The following is a 21,590-nucleotide window of genomic DNA, read 5'->3' as shown; positions in this document are numbered from 1 at the left end:
CTCTCATTGTGATTTCACATCTGTCTGTTGTGAAAGGAGAGTATTTAAATTCATTGTTATGATTCTTACCATTCCTGGGCATCTCCTTGATGATTGTGTAGCCTGGAAGCAGGTCTTCCCAGAGCTCCTGTGTGAGCACAGGTTTCCTGTGATGCAGGGTTTCCACATGAATTGAGGCCCCAGAGACCACACGGACCAGATCCGAGAGGACAACCCGGGTCCATCCTCACTGTAACTGATGCGGAGTAGCCTGAGCCTCCTGCCCACACCTGGGTCCCAGGGATGCTTTGTCATCACCACACGCTTAACTTGCTTCCACCACATTGTCTGGTCCCCTTGTCTCAGTTCTAATCATACTTCTCTTTCCTCTTTCAGGCTCTTCTCTAAATGTTTCTAGAGAAGAAGCTAATCCTGGGGAAGGAGAAGAGAGCCCCTGGCTGCTCCAGGGGGACAAAGGGGACCCTGAGTATGATGATGTTGAACTCAGTGTCCAGGGAACATCCACAGTGACTTTCTGGTGATGTTGCATTAAATATGAGATGAAGCCTCAGATATTCTAATTGTCTGTATTTCAGTGCAGTAATGCTGACCTCTAATTGTGTTACATGAAAATTGCTCAAAATGAAAATTCTGAATAAAGTAACTTTTTTGCTTTGTTGGTAATTTAGCAAGTTCCATGTCAGATGCTTTTAGATGATTGATCCTCAAACACCATTTTCCTCAAAGGAAATACACGATGAGTGCACGGCCCTGTTTTCTCACCTCCTTCAAAGGCTAATGAGGTCATGACTTTGCCCAGGATCACAAATGCTCCAGGTCACTCTTAGAAAAAGAGTCTAAACTTGGTTCACATTCATACCCTCCTTCTTAGCAAGATGAACTTCTCAACCAAAAACTATAGTCAGAATCTGAAAGTAGTTTTATTTTATTTGGTGGGAATGTTTAGGACTCCAGGCCCTGGAGACAGCATCTCAGTAACTCTGACTAAACTGCTCTAAAAAGGCAGGAGGGCAAGTCAGGCTACACATGAGTTTGCAACAAAAGAAGCAGTCAGGCTGAACATCAAAGATCGGGTATCAAGTTAAGGAATTTAGCATTCTATGTGTGGGAAGATGCAAGCCTCTGGACTCACTGGATTCATTCCTTCCATATGCAGCTCCGCTATCTGGGGCCAACCTTGTTTCCCTGTTCACCTTATGGAGCGGCAGATGGCTGCTTCTTGCATTCCCCAGCTCCTCAGTAATCACCATGGGGGGTGGCAGCATCCCCAGAATCAAAGTTTTGGGAGCCCTCACTTACATTTGGAGGCCAGAAATCACTGATGGCTGTGACATTTCTTGTTTATTGATATGGCAGGAAATATTTTCATTTCACAAACTAGTGGGAGAAAACTAATCCTGTGTCTTTCCTGAGATGTCACATCATCCGTTTTTAACCTGTTCTTGGGCACTAGAGTTGGGTGTGAGTTTCAAAGAGGGAAGCTGGCTGGTGGGAGAGAATGGATACAGCTTTCCTTATCCTGAATAAATTTTCACAGGCCAATTAAAAATGTAACTCAGCACAACTATTTCTTCCTTTTTCATCTCTCATTCCCTAGGTTACTTAATCTGCTTATTCCTCAAGCTGATACAGACTCCTTCTTGCTCTTCTCCCATGTCTAGTTGGTTATCAAATCCTTATCAATCCATTCTTTCCTCTCCATCACTTCCTACTATTTCTTCAGGATGCTGCTATTTCTTGTCTCTCCAGTTCTCTCTCCTTGTAAGTGAATTATATCAGCTTACATATCTCTTCAAGCTGATGGAGGGCATATTGGTGCTTACCCATACCTTGCATCCAGGTTGGACAAGAGGGCAAGAAAGACCTAAGCAGATGCACTAAAAGGGATGTAGATAGAATGATCAGGAACCTTCGTCTACTTGTTTCAAAGATGTGGATGGAGGGGTCTGATATGACTAAACTCTTAAAGGAAGAATTTCAGACTAATGGGCTTCTCTGAAAACATACTGTTTCAAGATTGCTTTAATCTGGCTACATGATCCTGCTGTGATTCTTGAGGGTAGAGAGAGCTGTCATGTAGGAGTGCCTAAGTCAAGATTACACTTACCCACCCACTCCTCATTCCACTGTGGACATGTGGAGAAGCTGTTGATCTAACATAAGACCTGAGAGTGGTGGCCTGGATGTGAGCTGAACCCACCCAGTTACTTGGTTGATGCATGATCCTGAGCCCCGATCTACACTCATGCCTTCAGTCCTCATAGTTCTAGGCTGTGCTTGGGGATGGGAAGATGCCCAGGGCTTCTCCCAGTGCAGCTCACATGGCCGTCCACCATTGAGAAGAGATGAAATAAATGACATTTGATGAAAGAAATAAAGTATATCCAACAAAAGTTCAGTGAACTCCAAGAAAACACAAATACACTATTAAACAAATTCAGGAAGAGAATATGTGAACAAAATAAGATTTTTTAAAGTTTTTATTATCATCTTTGGCACTGTCTTTAATTTTTGGTTGCACTCGGTCTTTGTTGCTGCCACCGGCATTCTCTAGTTGTGGCAAGCAGGGGCTACTCTTCTTCGTGGCCTCTGTTGTTGTGAAGCACAGGTTCTAGACAAGCAGGTTTCAGTGTTGCAGAATGCAAGCTCATATTTGTGGCTGAAGGGTCCAAGAACATGGGTTCAGTATTTGTTGTGCACAGGCTGAGTTGCTCCACAGAATAAATTCAGATTTTTTTTTTTTAAACAGAGATAGAAATCATAAAAAGGAAGCAAACAGGGAGTTTACTGATGGCTTAGTGGTTGGGATTCTATGCATTACTACTGTGGCTGGATTCAATCCTGGTCAGGGAACTGATATCCCTCAAGCTGTGCAGTGAGGCAAAGGGGAAAAAAAAAAAAAAAAAAAGAACCAAACAGACAAATTAACTAAACAAATTCTGTTGCTTAAGATTACAGTAAATGAAATGCAGCAAAATGAAAAATGCTACAGAGAGCATCAGCAACAGCAGAAGAGTCTGTAAGGCCGAAAACAAGACAGTTGAGTTAGCCGGCCAGGGGACAAAGGACAAAAAAGAACAGAAAAGTGTGAAAGAACCTGTGTGAACAATGGGATAACATTCACAGGAACAACCCACACATTATTGGAGTACCAGAAGCAGAAGAGAGGGAGAAAGGGACAGAGACTGTACTTAAAGAAACAATACCAGATAAGTTCCACATCTGATGAGATATAAACATCCAAGTTCATGTAGTTAATAGGTCATCCCTTGGAGTTCGTTCAAAGTTATCGTCTCCAATACACAGTGAGGGAATTTTAGAAGCATCAGGAGAAAAGCAAATGCTCACAAAAGAGAAATCCCCTTAAGAATATCAGTGGACTTTTGAGAAGAAACCTGTCAAGCCAGGAGAGAAAGGGATGATATATTCAAACTGATGAAAGTAAGCCTGCCAGCCAAGAATACTTTTTTCAGGAAGGTTGTCTTTCAGAAATGAAGATGAGATAAAGACATTCCCAAAGAAACAACAGTTGAGGGAGCTCACCAACACAGGTTTGCCTTGCAAGATTGCTGAGGGGAGTTTTTCATGCTAAATGAAGGATGTTAATTATTATATGAAAGAAGTGAAAATATACAACAAACTTGTAAACCTAAATATGTAATCCCATTCAGAATACTCTAACACTGTAATATGGTAGTGTGCTAACCAATTAACTCTAGTCTAAAGGAAATATTGAAATAACTATAGAGAAAAATATTTTGTTACATCCAGTATACAATATAAAGAGAGGTAAATTCTGACATCAAATACAGAAAGCATAGGAGGGGATAAAAATGTAGAGCTTTAGTATGTGACTGAAATTAATTTGTTATCAGGTGAGTATTATATAGACTGTGTCTATGTGCATTTTTCTTGCTCAGTCATGTCCAACTTTTTTGACCCCGTGGACTGTAGCCCACCAGGCTCCCCTGTCCGTGAATTCTCTAGGCAAGAATATTGGAGTGGGTTTCCAACTCCTTCTCCAGGGGCTCTTCCCAACCCAAGGATCAAACATGGGTCTCCTGCATTGCAGGCAGACTCTTCACCTTCTGAGCCACCAGTTGTATCTATGAGATGTTTCATGTGAGCCCCATGCCAACAAAAATGTAAAAACCTACAGTAGATTCACAAAAAGTAAAGAGAAGAGAATCAAAGTGTGACATTATCCAAAATTATCAGTTCACAGTTCTAGCTGTTGTGCAGAACAGTTGAGTTGTCCTGGTCTCTTAAAGCACAAGAGGACTTTCCTTACACATCATGAAAGACTAATTAGGATTTTTTTTTTAAGCCAAAGAATTCTTTCTGCAGGTCATATCCTTCCTTATGCCAAACAGACAGTGCAGCTATACTTTTTAAACTGCAAGTCTTCTTCCTGTGATATTCTTGTGTGGTTTTATTGAAAAACTGCCAAATGGTAAATCATACAAATAGCCTTTCTCCGCTGTTGGTTCTGATCAAGACTTAATAAGAAGCCACATGTTAGTACGTTGTGGTTTGTCTTGTGTATCCTTAGAGATAGAGATCTGCACCGTTTGTTGTGACATGTCTGTTGATGATAAGCTCCTTCTTGAAAATCAAATTTTACCTTGGTAATTGCTGAAAACATTTGCCTTTAAAACAAAAATATCAGTTAGCTAAATGATGTCTTCAAAAACAGTTCTTTATATTTGTGATAATTTATTTTAAATGTCTGGCACAGTGCCATTCAATCATTCAATAAACATTAGTTGAGCATCTATTAAGTTACAAAGACTGGAAATGCAGAGCTTATACACAAGTAGAGGCCTCACTCCAATTCTGGGCCCTGGCAGAGGCCTTGGTTAGCATGCCCAGATGGGGAAGGAAAAGAGAATCTGTTCATAGACTTTTAAATGTTAAAGGAGGAACGCATTTTGCTGTGTTTCTAGTGTTCTTAGGCTGGTCTGCAGGCTGGACTCAGCTGCACCAAAGCTCCATGTGCAATAGAGCATCAGTTCATAGAGTTCAGCCTTTGAATCCTGAGTATCACCCCAGTGGCACTAACCTTGGGTTTAAGAGTGACCACCCACAAGAACTGAATAGCTTGGGAGTTGGTACATCAACTGTGAGCCGAGGTGGATTAATCGTGAAGCTAATGAGGCTTCACCTTCAGGGCTTCTCATTGCACCAGCCGCTCCAAGGCCTGGAGGCAGGGAAGGGCCCCCTAGCACTGTGCTCACAAGGACATAGGTTTTCAATGAGCCATTTTCTTGGGTTGAGGAAAAGAAGCAATTCAGTAAGATTATTTCTTACCCAAAGGTGAAGAAGAAGTTAATTAATTTAGTGCATGAGCACTAAATCCAGGAATCATATTTGTTCTGGAAATCAAGGAGAAACTGAAGAGGTTTAGAAAGCACATGCTGCCTTTTCATTAGTACAGTATTGGTGGAAGGTAAGAATAAGATCAACAATTAACTAACTCAGAGGAAAAGAGAGCTGTTTAAAAATGAAGGTCAAGATGCTAAGGGTCAAACTGAGAAAATGGGAGCCTGACTGTCAGCGCTGACTGGTGTAAAAGCAAAAGGAGATGCCGCAGGGGTGGGTGCTCTTAAACAGAACTTAGATCTAGCTGTTGGTCAGTCAGACACGGTGCCTGGGAACCAACCAAGCCCAACAGGGGAAGCAAGCTGAGACCTGAGGGAGCAGCTTGGGACGAGCGCACAGATCCAGGAAAGTACCTGCTTCATGTGACAGATTCTGTCTTCTTTTCAAGTTTTCCTTCTCCTTTGTATCCATCAGAAGAGACTCTGCTCTGCTGATGGAACAAGTGATCCCCAAATCTCACACACACACACACACACACACACACACACACACACACACACGCACATATATACACACGCATGGACACACACATTCATCACAACCTACAGATGTCTGTGGTCAGTGAGGCTCTTGCAACTGCACCATCTGGAACACACAGCTTCTGGGGCAGGAAAGAGAGAGACTAGAGTTACACTTGGGCTTTTCATGCCTCCACTCGAAAGTGACACAGGAGACGCCACCCATGTTTCATTGGCCAGAATGAGTCACTGAGGACTAGAAATAAATCATTTGATGAGCATTACTGTCTATCCACACCCTTCAGTGGAACTCTTGATAGTGGTGCTGTCAGTTTTTTCTCACCTTGGAGAAGCTTCTGAGGTACTGCTTTGTGCAGGAATTGAATGTGATCTGGTCCACCCCGAGTGGGATTTGAAGGCATTGTCTGTTTAATTGCTTCATCTGGTGTGTCTCTGACTCCTTACTCCACTTCAGCCTGTGCTGAGTGGGATTAGTCACATCTGTGTCTCCACTGTCTCCGTCTTCTCCGAGTTTTCACTAACTTCAGGGTTATTTTCAGCCTTTATTCTTTCATTCATTTATTTAATTATCCAATATTTCTTAAGCTGTTACTATGTGTGTTTACTTGGCCTTAAAGAGACATTGAAGAATAAGACACAGTACTTGCTCTCAGGAAGTTCCCACGGTGGAGATAGTAAGCAAGTTTTTATGGACTAAATAGACACAGCAGTAATTTTGAGCTAGAATGATCAGAAAGAGCTTCACAGAGGTGACAGCTCTGTGCATTTAAAAACATGAAGATTTAGAAGCATCTATTTGTAGTGGACTTGAAAATATGCCCTTCAGAATTTATCTGTGCATAAATGTAGTATTTTCTGTTTTTTATAATTGATTTAATCTTGCTCATCTATGAGTAGTATTTGTATAATTAAATTTTTCAATAAAATTAACAGACTCTCTCATTTAAAATGTGGCCTTCAACTTAATTCAGTAGTAATTATCTCGCTGATTCTAGGTTCCCTGCCAAAATTGGTTTTTCAACAGATATGTTCACTGTTTATCCCCTCAAGATGGTGTCTGGGACAAGGGAGTTTCTTACTCTCCAGTGGCAATGGGGAAGCATCCTTGGTCTGCATGCTCTCCATATGGAATCAGCCTGTCTTTGATTTAGTAGCTTTGATCTGTTCTGGTTTCTAGACATCAGAAGCTGGGCCTGTGGAGAAATGAATGAGGCCAACTCAGTGCCAAGCACTTTGTTAGATATTGCTGATCATAGACTGCAAAGTGCTGAACAAGGATGATGGGCTAGGCCTCAGCCAGCTCATGACCTTGTGCCTTCCTTCATGCCCTTGTGATTAAGTGGTCATTGATAAAGGAGCCTTTACTAAACCTTGTAATATCCATGCAAGAAACACAGATGATGAGGTGAGTATCCATTGTTTGGGTGTGTCAACCCAGACCCTCAGCAGTAAAAGTATGGGGTCCTAACCACTAGACCACCTGCCAATTCCGTAATGTTGTATAGATAATTTTTAAGTCAAAACTGTATTGTATTTTAGTCACTCTGATTGGTCCTGAGGAAATGTCACTTGTGCAAGGATGTTTAATTATTACCTTCCTCAGAAAACAGATGAATTTAGTCTCTTAAACCTCCATTTTCTCATGTGTAATTTGGGAATAATAATGCTACATTATAATGCTGCTGTAATGTGCTGAATTGCTTTACAATCCATAAGGCCAATGAAATAGTTATCCTAAGTGAAAGAAGGGAATTCTTTTTGTTCTTTACTTCAGCACTTCTAATTCACTATAGAATCTGTCGAACTTTTTTATAACAAAATTTCCTTCCTGTTACAGTCATATGTTGCTTTCATTGAAAACGTGCTGAATGATAAATATATCAACATCCTGCCCACCCCGTCATGTTGGAGATTACGAGTGAAATGACACAAAACAAGACACACACACACGAGACAGATGATACACACACTCCAGCCAGAGGAAGCGCGAACTATTTGCGCTTTATTATTATAAAGCCCCCCTAGGCAGAATTCCAGACTGCATGAATAAGCCTTTTCAGTACAGCGCAGGTGCATACATGTTATCGTACAGCAACAGGGAGTGAAATTCCGGCCTACTGCAGAGTCTGTCCAGAGCCCTTATCACAAGAAGGAAATGTTCCCTCGTTTGCAAGGGACCATTAGTCTCAAGGCTGTGTCCGTCTCCTTGGCAGAACATCTTGTTTGTAAGCAGCACATCTCCACTTTCCCTATTGTGGCCGCATTAACCCTTCACCATCATATCTGATTAAGATCAGAGCATGAGACTTCATGGTCTTCACTGTCAGTAAGCTGCGGTTTTTCTTCTGTATCTTCAGATACAAGGAAACTGACAGCATCTATGCATTTTTAGAACTGGCTATCTCAGCCCTGCTCTGGAAATGGGCTGTGTTCCTTTCTGGATATTGGAATTCACTGCATTCACTGCAGAAAGGCATTGTTGTGAGCCACGCATAGCTCATATCTTTTAATAGTTTTGAAATCCCTTTACAACAAAGGGTGCAACTTGCATTGTGTTAAGTTCGCATAACAAGTTGAATTATGTTTTCAAAGAAAAACAGTTCTTTTTGATAGGAATGATTTGTGTGAAACATCTATCAGAGTACCATTCATTCATTCATTCATTTATTCATTAGACATAGTTTGACATTTTTAATTAACAGGCATTGGGGATACAGAGGTGAATTAGACACAGACTTTTACCAAGTAGATTCCAGCTTATAAAGTAAAATTAGCAAGGAAGCAATTCAATTCATGACGGTAAGGTTAGATTCATGAGCAGTAGAATGGGGCAGAGAGAGAAGGGGTGAAGTATGGAAGACTCACAACTCTGATTGGCACCAATTACCATCACAATATGTGGTTTCTGGGAGATTTCTGACAGCTCCAGTCAAGGCTCTAGGTGAAAAGTGAAAGTGAAAGTGAATGTTGCTCAGTCGTGTCCAACTCTTTGGGACTGCTTGAACTATACAGTCCATGGAATTCTCTAGGCCAGATTACTGGAGAGGGTAGCCTTTCCCTTCTCCAGGGTATCTTCCCAGCCCAAGGATCGAACCAGGTTCTCCTGCATTGCAGGTAGATTCTTTACCATTGAGCTATCAGGGAAACCCAGGCTCCAGGTAACAGAATTGAATTCCTGTTCTAATGCACCTGTGATTCCCAGGAAGGGATAGAGAAAGATGCCCTAATAATGTTTCTGTATCACTACTGTGTCCTACTGCTAACTAGTGGTTATAATATCACTACTAATGCCAACTCATTTAAGCCTCAGCAAAATTCTGCCATCTAGGCCCAAACAAAACCCTCCACTTGTAGAGGAAACCACTACACAGAGAGAAAGCAAGAACCCTGTTCAAGGTTGCATGCATGGTACATGGCTGAACTGTGAATCAGGACAGGGCAGACTGACTCCTGAGTCTGTTCTCCTGACCCTTGCACTGCACTCTCTCAAGTTCACTGTGGACGCAGCTGGTTGCAGTCCTCCCTAAAACCTTCTTTCTTCAAATCTTTGATGAGCTTGGACACTGATATTTCCTTATGTGTCAGAGAAGATGCACCTTCATCCGAGGGTGTGTTGGTCCTTGCTGACCCCACACCCCCAGCTCTGGGGTAGGTACGGGGAGTTGTGGGCATCACATGCCAGCCCTGTTAACTCCTCCATGTTTGGGGAAGATCCCCTGCAGAAAAATACCCCAGTATTCTTGCCTGGAGAATTCCATGGACAGGGCAAACTGGTGGGCTAACGTCCATGGGGTCACAAAGAGTTAGACACAACTGAGAGACTAATACTTTCGCCTCACTTTCCAGCCCACCATTCCCTATAACAGGGTCTGGAGCCTTTAAGAGTGTCTTACCTGTGAGAGCTCCATCCTGAGGTGAGACCATGTGTACCTGGTTCACTAAACAAATCCCTGTGTCATCTGGTGGGAGGGATACTGGACCCCAGAAGGCACGTCCTGTGTTCTAGGTGTCTGGCCAGTGGTTTCTGGAGATGGTGTAGAGTCCATAACTGGGTAAGGAATGATGACTCTGGGCCCAGAGGGAATAGAGAATCAATTCTAAGTGAATCAGCAGATCCTGATCCTATTCCAGCACCTGAGTTTAAATTCTAGTTCCGATATTTATGATCAGTTTTTATCATTAATATGTTAAAGGCCCAGATATAGAAGGAAATAGGGCTCAAGTACAGTCATGGGGCCAGGGAGTGAGAGGACCAAATGAAAAGTAAGCAGTCCTTATATATGTGCTTAGTCGCTCAGTTGTGTCTGACTTATTGCGACCCTATGGACTGTAGCTGACCAGGCTCCTCTGTCCATAGGGATTCTCCAGAGGGATGGTATGGGAGGGAGGAGGGAGGGGGGTTCAGGATGGGGAACATGGTATAACCGTGGCGGATTCATGTTGATGTATGGCAAAACCAATACAATATTGTAAAGTAATTAACTTCCAATTAAAATAAATAAACTTATATTAAAAAAATAATACTGGAGTGGGTTGCCATGCCCCTCTCCAGGGGATCTTCCCAACCCACGGATAGAACCAAGGTCTCCTGCATTGCAGGTGGATTTTTTACTGTCTGAGCCATCTTGGAAACCCTATTCTTGTATAAATAATGGATAAATATTAGCATATTTAGAGGGAGAAATTTCTCAGTCATGTCCAACTCTTTGCTACCCCATGGGCTATACAGTCCATGGAATTCTCCAGGCCAGAATACTGGAGTGAGTAGCTTTTCCCTTCTCCAGGGGAAAGACTAGAGATCTCGTCAAGAAAATTAGACATACCAAAGGAACATTTCATGCAAAGATGAGCACAATAAAGGGCAGAAATGGTATGGACCTAACAGAAGCAGAAGATATTAAGAATATTAAGAAAATGTGGCAAGAATACATGGAAGAGCTATAGAAAAAAGAACTTAATGACCCAGATAACCACAGTGGTATGATCACTCACCTAGAGCCAGACATCCTGGAGCCCCAAGTCAAGTGGGCCTTAGGAAGCATCACTATGAACAAAGCTAGTGGAGGTGATGGAATTCCAGCTGAACTATTTCAAGTCCTAAAAGATGATGCTGTGAAAGTGCAGCAAATTTGGAAAACTCGGCAGTGGTCACTGGACTGGAAAAGGTCAGTTTTTATTCTATTCCCAAAGAAAGGCAATGCCAAAGAATGCTCAAACTACCACACAATTGTACTTATCTCACACGCTAGTAAAGTAATGCTCAAAATTCTTCAAGCTAGGCTTCAACAGTACATGAACTGTAAACTTTCAGATGTTCAAGCTGGATTTAGAAAAGGCAGAGGAACCAGAGATCAAATTGCCAACATCCACTGGATTGTGGAAAAAGCAAGAGAGTTCCAGAAAAACATATATTTCTGCCTCATTGACTATGCCAAATCTTTTGACTGTGTGGATCACAACAAACTGTGGAAAATTCTTAAAGAGATGGGAATACCAGACCACCTTACCTGCCTCCTGAAAAATCTGTATTCAGGTAAAGAAGCAATAGTTAGAACCAGACATGGAACAAAGGATTGGTTCCAAATTGGGAAAGGAGTACGTCAAGGCTGTTATTGTCACCCTGCTTATTTAACTTATATGCAGAATACATAATGTGAAATGCCAGGCTGGGTGAAACACAAGCTGGAATCTAGATTGCTGGGAGAAATATCAGTAACCTCAGATATGCAGATGACACCACCCTTATGGCAGAAAGTGAAGAGGAACTAAAAAGCCTCTTGATGAAAGTGAAAGAGGAGAGTGGAAAAGTTGGCTTAAAGCTCAACATTCAGAAAATGAAGATCATGGCATCCGGTACCATCACTTCATGGGAAATAGATGGGGAAACAGTGGAAACAGTTTATTTTTGGGGGCTCTAAAATCACTGCAGATGGTGATTGCAGCCATGAAATTATAAGACACTTACTCCTTGGAAGGAAAGTTATGACCAACCTAGACAGCATATTTAAAAGCAGAGACATTGCGTTGCCAACAAAGGTCCATCTAGTCAAAGCTATGGTTTTTCCTGTAGTCATGGATGGACCATAAAATTGGACCATAAAGAAAGCTGAGCATCAAAAAATTGATGCTTTTGAACTTTGATGTTGAAGACTCTTGAGTCCCTTGGATTGCAAGGAGATCAAACCAGTCAATCTCAAATATTCATTGGAAAGACTGATGGTGAAACTGAAGCTCCAATAGTTTGGCCACCTGATGCTAAGAACTGACTCATTGGAAAAGACCCCAATGCTGGAAAATATTGAAGACAGGAGGAGAAGGGGACAACAGAGGATGAGATGGTTGGATAGCATCACTGACTCGATGGACATGAGTTTGAACAGGCTCTGGGAGTTGGTGATGGACAGGGAAGCCTAGCGTGCTACAGTCCATGCTACAGCAAAGAGTCGGACCCAATTGAGTAACTGAACTGAACTGAACTGAAAGGGAGAAATGCATATGTTCAGGTGTCTTTTCTCCTTTTTTATTTACCTGAGGCTCAAGGATGAAGCACAAACGTAGGACAGAGAAGCTGTGTCTGCTGACCGGGTTGAGGGGTCCTTCCAGTGGGGATGTGACAGGGCTGTGGACTGGCCCACAGCTGTCCTCCGTGTTCACCCCACTGAGACCTTATGGTGTGGGAGGGGGAGGGTGTGAAATTGTCTCTGGGCTCTGCCGGGGACTCTGGAGTGTGTGTGTCACAGGTGGGTCATTTCCACATGTGTGCTGAAATGACAAGAGTCAGGGTGAGCAGGCCTCAGGGTGGGCTTATGTGGGCTTCAGGAGTGCATCAGGGGAATCTTGAGCCTCAGAGGGTGTGAGGATTGTGGGGAGCATGTTAGTGACCTTGAATTTTGTCAGTGTCTTATATCCCTTCAGGACCTTTCTCAGTCTCTCTACTCATCCCAGCACTGCAGTCTGGGGACCATCTGGGAGCTTCTCTGCTAAGTGGAAACGGAACAAGGCAGCAATGGCCACACTGGACATCAGCCCCTTCCACTTGGCTCTGTCCCCACCACCCACCTGCGCTCCCATTCTTGTCACCACCATTCCTCTCAAATGCAGAACGGAGGATGTGGGGTCACTGATGGCTGGAGACAGCACGAATCCCTTCTCTTCTCTGATTCACTAGCCTCTTCTTTGCCCCCTGCCTTCAGCCACCCTCTAGCAGAAGGCTTTCTACTTCCCCTTCTGTCGGGAGCTGTTCCCATAAGTTCTATTTGGCATCTTTAGTTATGGTTTATAATACAATTATGTTCAAAATCCTATCAAACAAAACTTTCAATATACAACGGGGAAAAATGGGAAGTTCATCATTCTAAATTATATATATTCTTCTTGGGATTCCAGAATCCTATCTTGGAGGGCTAGAGTTAAACCATGACTCTTACCTTGTGCTTATTTCCTGTAGCAGCAATCTCTCTCTCTCCCTAAAACCACAGTTGGGGACTAGTTGAAATGCAATTAAGGAAAAGGGATTTAGCCTGTCTAAAAAGCCCCTTATATATACCTATTGTTTCTCTATATCTACTTATTAATCTATTAGCCCACCACTGCCATCATCATCAATCCATCCAGTCTCCTTAATCTATTTCTTTGTTGTTGTTCAGTCACTAAGCCATGTCTAGCTTTGTAACCCGGTGAACTGCAGTACAGCAGGCTTCCCTGCCCTTCACTATCTCCTGGAGTTTGCTCAAGCTCATGTCCATTGAGTCAATGAGGTTATCTAATGATCTCACCTGCCAGCCCCTTCTCCTCTTGCCCTCAAGCTTTTCCAGCATCAGGGATTTTTCCAATAAGTCGGCTCTTCACATCAGGTGGCCAAAATATTGGAGCTTCAGCTTCCGCATCGGTCCTTCCAACGTATATTCAGGGTTGATCTATTTGTTTAGCGTCTATCGACATCGCTATTTTAATTAGTTTCTTTATAGTTCAAACAATGACTCTGTTGTCTTCATCAATAGACTATTCTAAGAAGTTTAAATATGAAAGTAATATGATTATGATCTTTAAAAAATAAAAAGCACTTAAATCTTACTTGACTTTTTTGCTATTGTTGTTACTCAGTTGCTTAAGTCATGTCTGACTCTTTGTAACCCCATGGACTGCAGCAACTAAAGCTTCTCTGCCCCTCACTATCTCCTGGAGTTTGCTCAGACTTATGTCCATTGACTTGGCGATACTATCAAACCATCTCATCCTCTGTCACCTCTCTCTCCTTTGCCCTCAGTATTTCCCAACATCAGGGTCTTTTCCAGTGAGCAGGTTCTTCATATCAAGTGGCCAAAGTATTGGAGTTTCAGTTTCAGCATTAGTCCTTCTAATGGATATTCAGCGTTGATTTCCTTTAAGATTGACTGGTTTGTCCTCCTTGCGGTCTAAGAGACTCTCAAGAGTTTTCTCCACACCACAATTTAAAAGCATCAGTTCTTCAGCCCTCAGACTTCTTTATCCAACTTCTCACATCCATACATGACTACTGGAAAAACCATGGCTTTGACTGTACGGACTGTTGTTAGCAAAGTGGTGTCTCTACTCTTTAACATGCTGTCTAGGTTTGTCAAAGCTTTCTTTCCAAGGAGCAAGTATCCTTTAATTTCAAGCCTGCAGTCACCATCTGCAGTGACTTTGGAGCTCAAGAAAATAAAACCTGTGACTCTAGTTTCCAGGAATTTGTCATTCACCAGTCTGTCACCTTGTTGCAGTCCTATAAACTGCACACTTACAAAGTGGAATAGGATGCTATTAGACAAGCAGCATCCATGTAGAAGCTGATACCTTCATGTGTTGGACAAGGACTGCTGCTTCTGGGTGGCTGCACAGAGGGGAAGAGTTGGGTCTGTAAATACAGAAGACTGCATCCCTTCTCACTCTTCAGAAGGCGAGTATAGCCCAGGTGAATTGTGCCTGCCAGACAGAGTGGTCTGAGAGGATAAGAAAGATTCCTGATGGGAAAAGCTAGGTTCTGTCAAAGTCCTGTGTTATTATGACCCCCATGTGCTCCAGGGGCCCGTCTCCAGATCATTCTGAGAAGGGAGGAAAGACCAACAATCTCATCCCTGCAACCTGATGGTTTCCACCTCACCCCTCCAAGCTCACCTGTGAATTCCTGTTTTCCTGTCCTCAGTTTCTGCTGGCCTGACAATTACTCTCATATTTCAAACCTTCTTGTACTTCTCTGCTTTGGCCTTGAACTCAGTCCAGGGGAAGATGAATGCTTGATTCCACCAGAGATATTCTCCAAGGGCCAACCAATCCCACACCCTGACCCTGTGAGATCTCACAGTCTGTAGTGATCGGCCAGTGTGATTGGGGAAGAAAAACCACTCATGCTTTCTGAGGCAACTTTTCTCTGCCAACCCCTGTCATGGGGCTCTCAGGGACCACAGAAGCAGAAGGCCAAAGGACCATGTTGCTCATATAAGGAGATGTTGAATATTCAGAAGCTCATTGGTGTCTGAGCTGCAGAAAGTGGCTGATGCAGCCTCCGATAATGCCTGAAATGGTGAGAGGTGTCGCTATTGGCTCTCAGGAGGGAGGGTGTAAGGGGTGGTCTATATAGGCCCCAGTCGGCACCCTGACGCCTCCTCACAGGCTGATCCTGCAGCTGGGACTGTGACCTTGAGGACGTGGGGTCAGGATGGCTCTGGGCAGACACCTCTCCCTGCGGGGACTCTGTGTCCTCCTCCTTGCAACCGTGGTGGGTGGTCAAGGTAAGAGCTGCCCCTCTGTCCTGGGTCCACAGCAGGGAGTGGATGCCTTGGTGAAGGGAAAGGTGTCTGGACTTGTGGAACCTGGCCTCAGTGTTTTTGACCAAAAAGGAACCACGGTGACTGTGAATACTGGTCCCTCACCTGTGGGTGGGCTACTGGTTGTAAGAGCAGAGTAGTGAGGTTTGGTCTGGAGTGAGCTGGGTCACCCTGAGTCCCTCCACTATCTCCGTTGTTCTCAGGAAGCTTCTAGAGTCCCAGTGACTCCCAGTGTGTAGGAGATCCAATGACTGACCCCAGCTGGGACTCTGGACTGTTCCCACATGCTCCACATGCCTGGTGTGTGAGCACTGCCCCAGGGTCCCTGTGTTTCCTGTGTCTATGCTCCTGTGGGCTCTGTGCTTAGGTGTGTATATGTAGTGTGTCAGGCTGTGTGTGTGTGTGAGGGTGAGTGAGGGTGTGTGCATGTGTCTGAAGATGTGTGTGTGTGTGTTGTGTGTGTGTGTGTGTCTGTGTGTATGAGGATGCATGTATACGTGAGAGAGAGAGAGAGAGAAGAGAGAGTGAGTGTGTGTGGAGCCTGTCTGTTTGAGAGAAACAGGGCTGCTGAGCAGGAATTGAGTCCTCTGGTCTGTGAAGCACACAGGGTCCCCACAGGGCTGGGTGTCATGCTGCTGCATGTAACCGGACCAGAGATAATTGTGCACCTGCCTGCCTCTCTCTGGCTCCTCTCCTCCGTCCCCTGGGCTCCCCTCTGCTTATCGCCATGTTTGCCCAGCACTGGGCTCTGTGAGAGGCTCTGCCTGCTGGCTTCACCTCTTCCCACCAGGTGTCCATTGTGGAGGAGGGGAGTCCACAGCCAGGAGAGGGGACCTCTTGTCTGTAGAGATCAGTTGATGTGCAGCCCCAGGCGTATAAGTTCCTGAGTCCCTGCCCCAGTCCCTGTGACATTTCCTGATGTGCTGGGGGCCTGGGATGGTCTTTCCCCCTCCCAGGATCTGCTGTGACTCTGTAGGGAGCACTCTTTTAGCCATTGAGTCATATGTGTTCCTTATATATTTTGGATATTAACCCCTCATGAGATACATGATTTGAAAGTTCTTTTTCTCCGTTCTGCGCATTGTCTTTCATTCTGTGTACTGTTTCTTCTGTTCTACAGGAGCTTTTTAGCTTGATGTTAATGTGCTCCCATTGTTTATTTTGATTTTGTTGCTTGTGCTTTAGCTGTCACACCCAAGAATTCATTGCCAATATCCACTTCCAGGAGCTTTCCCCTATGTTTTCTTTTGGAGTTTGTGGTTTCAGGTCTTAAATAGATTTATGTCTTTGATCTATTTTGAGTCTATTTTTCTGTGGTACTAAGATAGGGATCTAGTTTCATTCTTTTGCATGTAAATATCCAGTTTTCCTAACAGCATTTACTGAAAAGACCATGCTTGCCTCACTGAGTATTCTTGCCTCTCGTGTCAAACATTCATTGACTGTCCATGCATGGGTTTATTTTTGGGCTCTCAGTTCTGTTAATTGCTTGATGTGTCTATTTTCATACCATTGCCATAATGTTTGTTTTTATGTATTTGGCTGCAGCAGGTCTTGCCTGCAGTACCTGTGATATTTGATCTTTAGGCAGCACGCAGTTCTTCAGTTGCAGCATGCTGTGTTACTTATGCCATGTGAACTTCTAGCTGTAACATGTGGCATCTGTTGCAGCATGGGCTTCTCCACTTGCAGCAGACGGGCTTCTCTCTAGTTGTGGTGCATAGACTCGAGTGCACAGAGGGCTCAGTAGTTGAAGTGCATGGCCTTAGTTGCCCCGCAACATGTGAGATCTTAGTTGAGACCCCTGCATTGAAAGGCAGATTCTTTTTTTTTTTTTTTTACAAAAACTAATATCTTTATATAAGCCATTAGTTCAGTTCAGTTCAGTCACTCAGTCGTGTCCGACTCTTTGTGACCCCATAAATTGCAGCATGTCAGGCCTCCCTGTCCATCACCAACTCCCGGAGTTCACTCAAACTCATGTCCATTGAGTCAGTGATGCCATCCAGCCATCTCATCCTCTGTCATCCCCTTCTCCTCCTGCCCCCAATCCCTTCCAGCATCAGAGTCTTTTCCAATGAGTCAACTCTTCGCATGAGGTGGCCAAAGTACTGGAGCTTCAACTTTAGCATCATTCCTTCCAAAGAACGCCCAGGACTGATCTCCTTCAGAATGGACTGGTTGGATCTCCTTGCAGTCCAAGGGACTCTCAAGAGTCTTCTCCAACACCACAGTTCAAAAGCATCAATTCTTCAGCGCTCAGCTTTCTTCACAGTCCAACTCTCACATCCATACATGACTACTGGAAAAACCATAGCCTTGACCAGACGGACCTTAGTCGGCAAAGTAATGTCTCTGCTTTTGAATATGCTATCTAGGTTGATCATAACTTTCCTTCCAAGGAGTAAGCGTCTTTTAATTTCATGGCTGCAGTCACCATCTGCAGTAATTTTGGAGCCTCCCAAAATAAAGTCTGACACTGTTTCCACTGTTTCCCCATCTATTTCCCATGAAGTGATGGGACCAGATGCCATGATCTTCGTTCTCTGAATGTTGAGCTTTAGGCCGACTTTTTCACTCTCCTTTTTCACTTTCTTTTTTTTTTAATTTTAATTTTTACTTTATTTTGCTTTACAACACTGTATTGGTTTTGCCATATATTGACATGAATCAGCCACGAGTGTACATGAGTTCCCAATCCTGAACCCCTCTCCCAGCTCCCACCCCATATCATCTCTCTGGATCATCCCCGTGCACCAGTCCCAAGCATCTTGTATTCTGTATCGAACATAGACTGGCGATTCATTTCTTACATGATAGTATACATGTTTCAATGCCATTCTCCCAAATCATCCCACCCTCTCCCTCTCCCACAGAGTCTGAAAGCTCGTTTTATACATCTGTGTCTCTTTTGCTGTCTCGCATACAGGGTTATCATTACCATGTTTTTAGTTCCTTTTCACTTTCTGCCATAAGGGTGGTGTCATCTGCATATCATATCTGAGGTTATTGATATTTCTCCTGGCAATCTTGATTCCAGCTTGTGCTTCTTCCAGCCCAGCGTTTCTCATGATGTACTCTGCATAGAAGTTAAATAAGCAGGGTGATAATATACAGCCTTGACATACTCCTTTTCCTATTTGGAACCAGTCTGCTGTTCCATGTCCAGTTCTTACTGTGGTTTCCTGACCTGCATATAGGTTTCTCAAGAGGCAGGTCAGGTGGTCTGGTATTCCAATTTCTTTCAGAATTTTCCACAGTTTATTGTGATCCACACAGTCAAAGGCTTTGGCATAGTCAATAAAGCAGAAATTGATGTTTTTCTGGAACTCTTTTCCTTTTTCGATGATCCAGTGGATGTCTGGTTCCTCTGCCTTTTCTAAAACCAACGTGAACATCTGGAAGTTCATGGTTCACGTATTGCTGAAGCCTGGCTTGGAGAATTTTGAGCATTACTTTACTAGCATGTGAGATGAGTGCAATTATGCGGTAGTTTGAGCATTCTTTGGCATTGTCTTTCTTTGGGATTGGAATGAAAACTGACCTTTTCCAGTCCTGTGGCCACTGGAGATTTCTCCAAATTTGCTGGCATATTGAGTGCAGCATCATCTTTCAGGACTTGAAATAGCTCAACTGGAATTCCATCACCTCCACTAGCTTTGTTCGTAGTGATGCTTTCTAAGGCCCACTTGACTTCACATTCCAGGATGTCTGGCTCTAGGTGAGTGATCACACCATTGTGATTATCTAAATACAATAAGGTTTTTTAAATGAAATCATATGTATATAGTTGTATTCGTAAAGTACACTGATCAAAATCTATACAACATTAACACCAAATCCAAGTAAGATATTCCTCTGAACTTCATGTTTCACCAAGCATCTAAAACCGCCAGTCTTTTGGTCATTCTCTTGTACATTATTCTGTATCCACACTCTTTGCATCAGATTGGATCCCTTGATTTTATTTCATTTTCTGTGTGGCATTCTCCACAGATATATATCATTGGTTCCTGCTTAGGGGGCTGAACATTCTGGGTGTCCATTGTTGTCTGTAACACAGAGAATCTTCTCAGCCTTTCCAGACAGATTCCAACTTTCCTCTGTGCCATGGCCGACTTCCCCCTTCTGGGTGGATTCTTAACCACTGGACCACCAGGGAAGTCTCCTGATGATGTGAGCATTTCAAAGTCTTTATTGGATTTGCTACAATAATGCTTCTGTTTTATTTTTACTTTTTATTATTTATTTTTTTGGCCACAAAGCATTTGGGATCTTAGCTTTCTGACCAGGTATTCAACCTGCACCCCCTGCATTAGAAGGCAAAGTCTTAACCTCTGGACTCCCAGGGAAGTCTCTCCAGCTTTATTTTGTTTGTTTGTTTTTTATTTGTTTTTGTGTTATCTTTATTTTTGCTTCACTGGGTCTTTGTTTCTTCCCACTGGCTTTCTCTAGTTGCAGAAGTCGGGACTGCCCTTCCCTGTGGTGCGCACTCTTCTCACTGCAGTGCCTTCTCTCATTGGGGAGCACAGACTCTAGGTACACGGGCTTTGTTACTCTGTGGAATGTGGGATCTTCTTGGGCCCAAGAGGGAAACTGTGTCCCCTGTATTGCTAGGCAGATTCTTAACCACTGGACCACCAGTCAAGTCGCCTCCAGTTTTGCTATTATTTTCTCTTTTTCACTTTAAAATTGCTTTGGCTATTTGAGGTTCTGTGGTTTGACACAAATTTTAAGATGTTTTTCTATTTCTGTGAAAAATGCTACTGGAATTGCTTTGAATCTATAGATGGCTTTGGGTAGTATAGACATTTTAACAATATTAATTCTTCCAATCTATGAACATGGGCTCTCTTTCTATTTTATTAGTATCTTCTTCAATGTCTCTCATTAGTCTTATTGATTTTTGTGTATAGCTCTTTCATCTTTTTGGTTAAATTTATTCTTAATATTTTATGGTTTCTTATACGGTTTTAATGAGATTTTTTCTTTTTTTTCCAGATGTTCCCTTGTTAGTGTGTAGAAATGCAACCAATTTCTGTAGATTGATTTTGTCCCCTGTGATTTTATTGAATTTATTAGTTCTAACAGTTGTTTTTATTGGTATACTATTAGAATTTTCTATATATAGTATCGTGTCTTCTGCAAACAGAGAAAAGTTTCTTTTTCTATTTGGATAATTTTATTTCTTTTTGCTTAATTTCTTTGGCTGGGACTTCCAGTACTATGTGGATTAAGACTGGTAACAGAGGACATACCTATGTTATTCCTGATCTTAGAGAAACATTGAATTTGATATTAACTATGGGCTTCTAATATACGATTTATATTATATTGAGAAATATTCCTTCTATATCCAGTTTTTGAGAGGTAAAAAATTTAAGAGTGTTGAATTTTGTCAAACATTTTTTCTGCATCTACTGAGATAGTCTTATGATTTTTATCTTTCATTGTATTAATGTGGTGTATGACATTTATTGATTTACACATGTTGAACTATCTTTGCATCCTAGAGATTAATTCCACTTGCTCACAGTGTATAATCCTTTTAATGTGTTGTTGAATTCACTTGGCTAAATTTATTAGGAATTTTGGCATTTATATTAATCAGGGACATTGGCTTGTAATTTTCCTTTCTTGTAGTGTTTTTACATAGCTTTGGTATCAGGCTAATGCAGGCCATATAAAATGATTTGTGGAGTGCTCATTTCTCAATTGTTAGAAGAGTTTAAAAAGAATGGATGTTTTTCTTGTATAGATATTTGATAGAATTCACCAGCGAAAATTTCTGAATCATTTTTTCTGTAGTATCCAAGTTGTTGGCCTATAATTTTCCATAGTAGCCTCTTATGATTTGTATTCTGTTGTATCAGTTTTAATGGCCCCTGTTTCCTATCTGATTTTATTTATTTCAATCTTCTCATTTATTTTCTTGGTTAGTATA

At 42.6% G+C, this 21,590-nt stretch overlaps 1 protein-coding gene and 2 pseudogenes across 1 annotated transcript in view; 2 read left to right on the top strand and 1 right to left on the bottom strand.

The window, feature by feature from the left end:
- The window catches only part of LOC138077649 (antigen WC1.1-like), a 53,919-nt pseudogene extending 53,398 nt beyond the window's left edge, over positions 1 to 521 (top strand).
- A 15,016-nt stretch (positions 522 to 15,537) lies between these two features.
- LOC138078779 (antigen WC1.1-like) overlaps positions 15,538 to 21,590 on the top strand; it is an 89,341-nt gene continuing 83,288 nt past the window's right edge. Inside the window, exon 1 of the mRNA XM_068971524.1 lies at positions 15,538 to 15,610. Coding sequence (XP_068827625.1) covers positions 15,538 to 15,610 — 73 coding nt within the window. The remainder of the gene's footprint in view (positions 15,611 to 21,590) is intronic.
- On the bottom strand, positions 19,519 to 19,692 carry LOC138077995 (DNA-directed RNA polymerases I, II, and III subunit RPABC4 pseudogene; annotated as a pseudogene).

The sequence above is a fragment of the Capricornis sumatraensis genome, chromosome 4 (assembly GCF_032405125.1).
Source record: "Capricornis sumatraensis isolate serow.1 chromosome 4, serow.2, whole genome shotgun sequence".
Taxonomy (NCBI): domain Eukaryota; kingdom Metazoa; phylum Chordata; class Mammalia; order Artiodactyla; family Bovidae; genus Capricornis; species Capricornis sumatraensis.
Note: the sequence above shows the minus strand (reverse complement) of the source record. Positions and strands in the feature narration are given on the sequence as shown.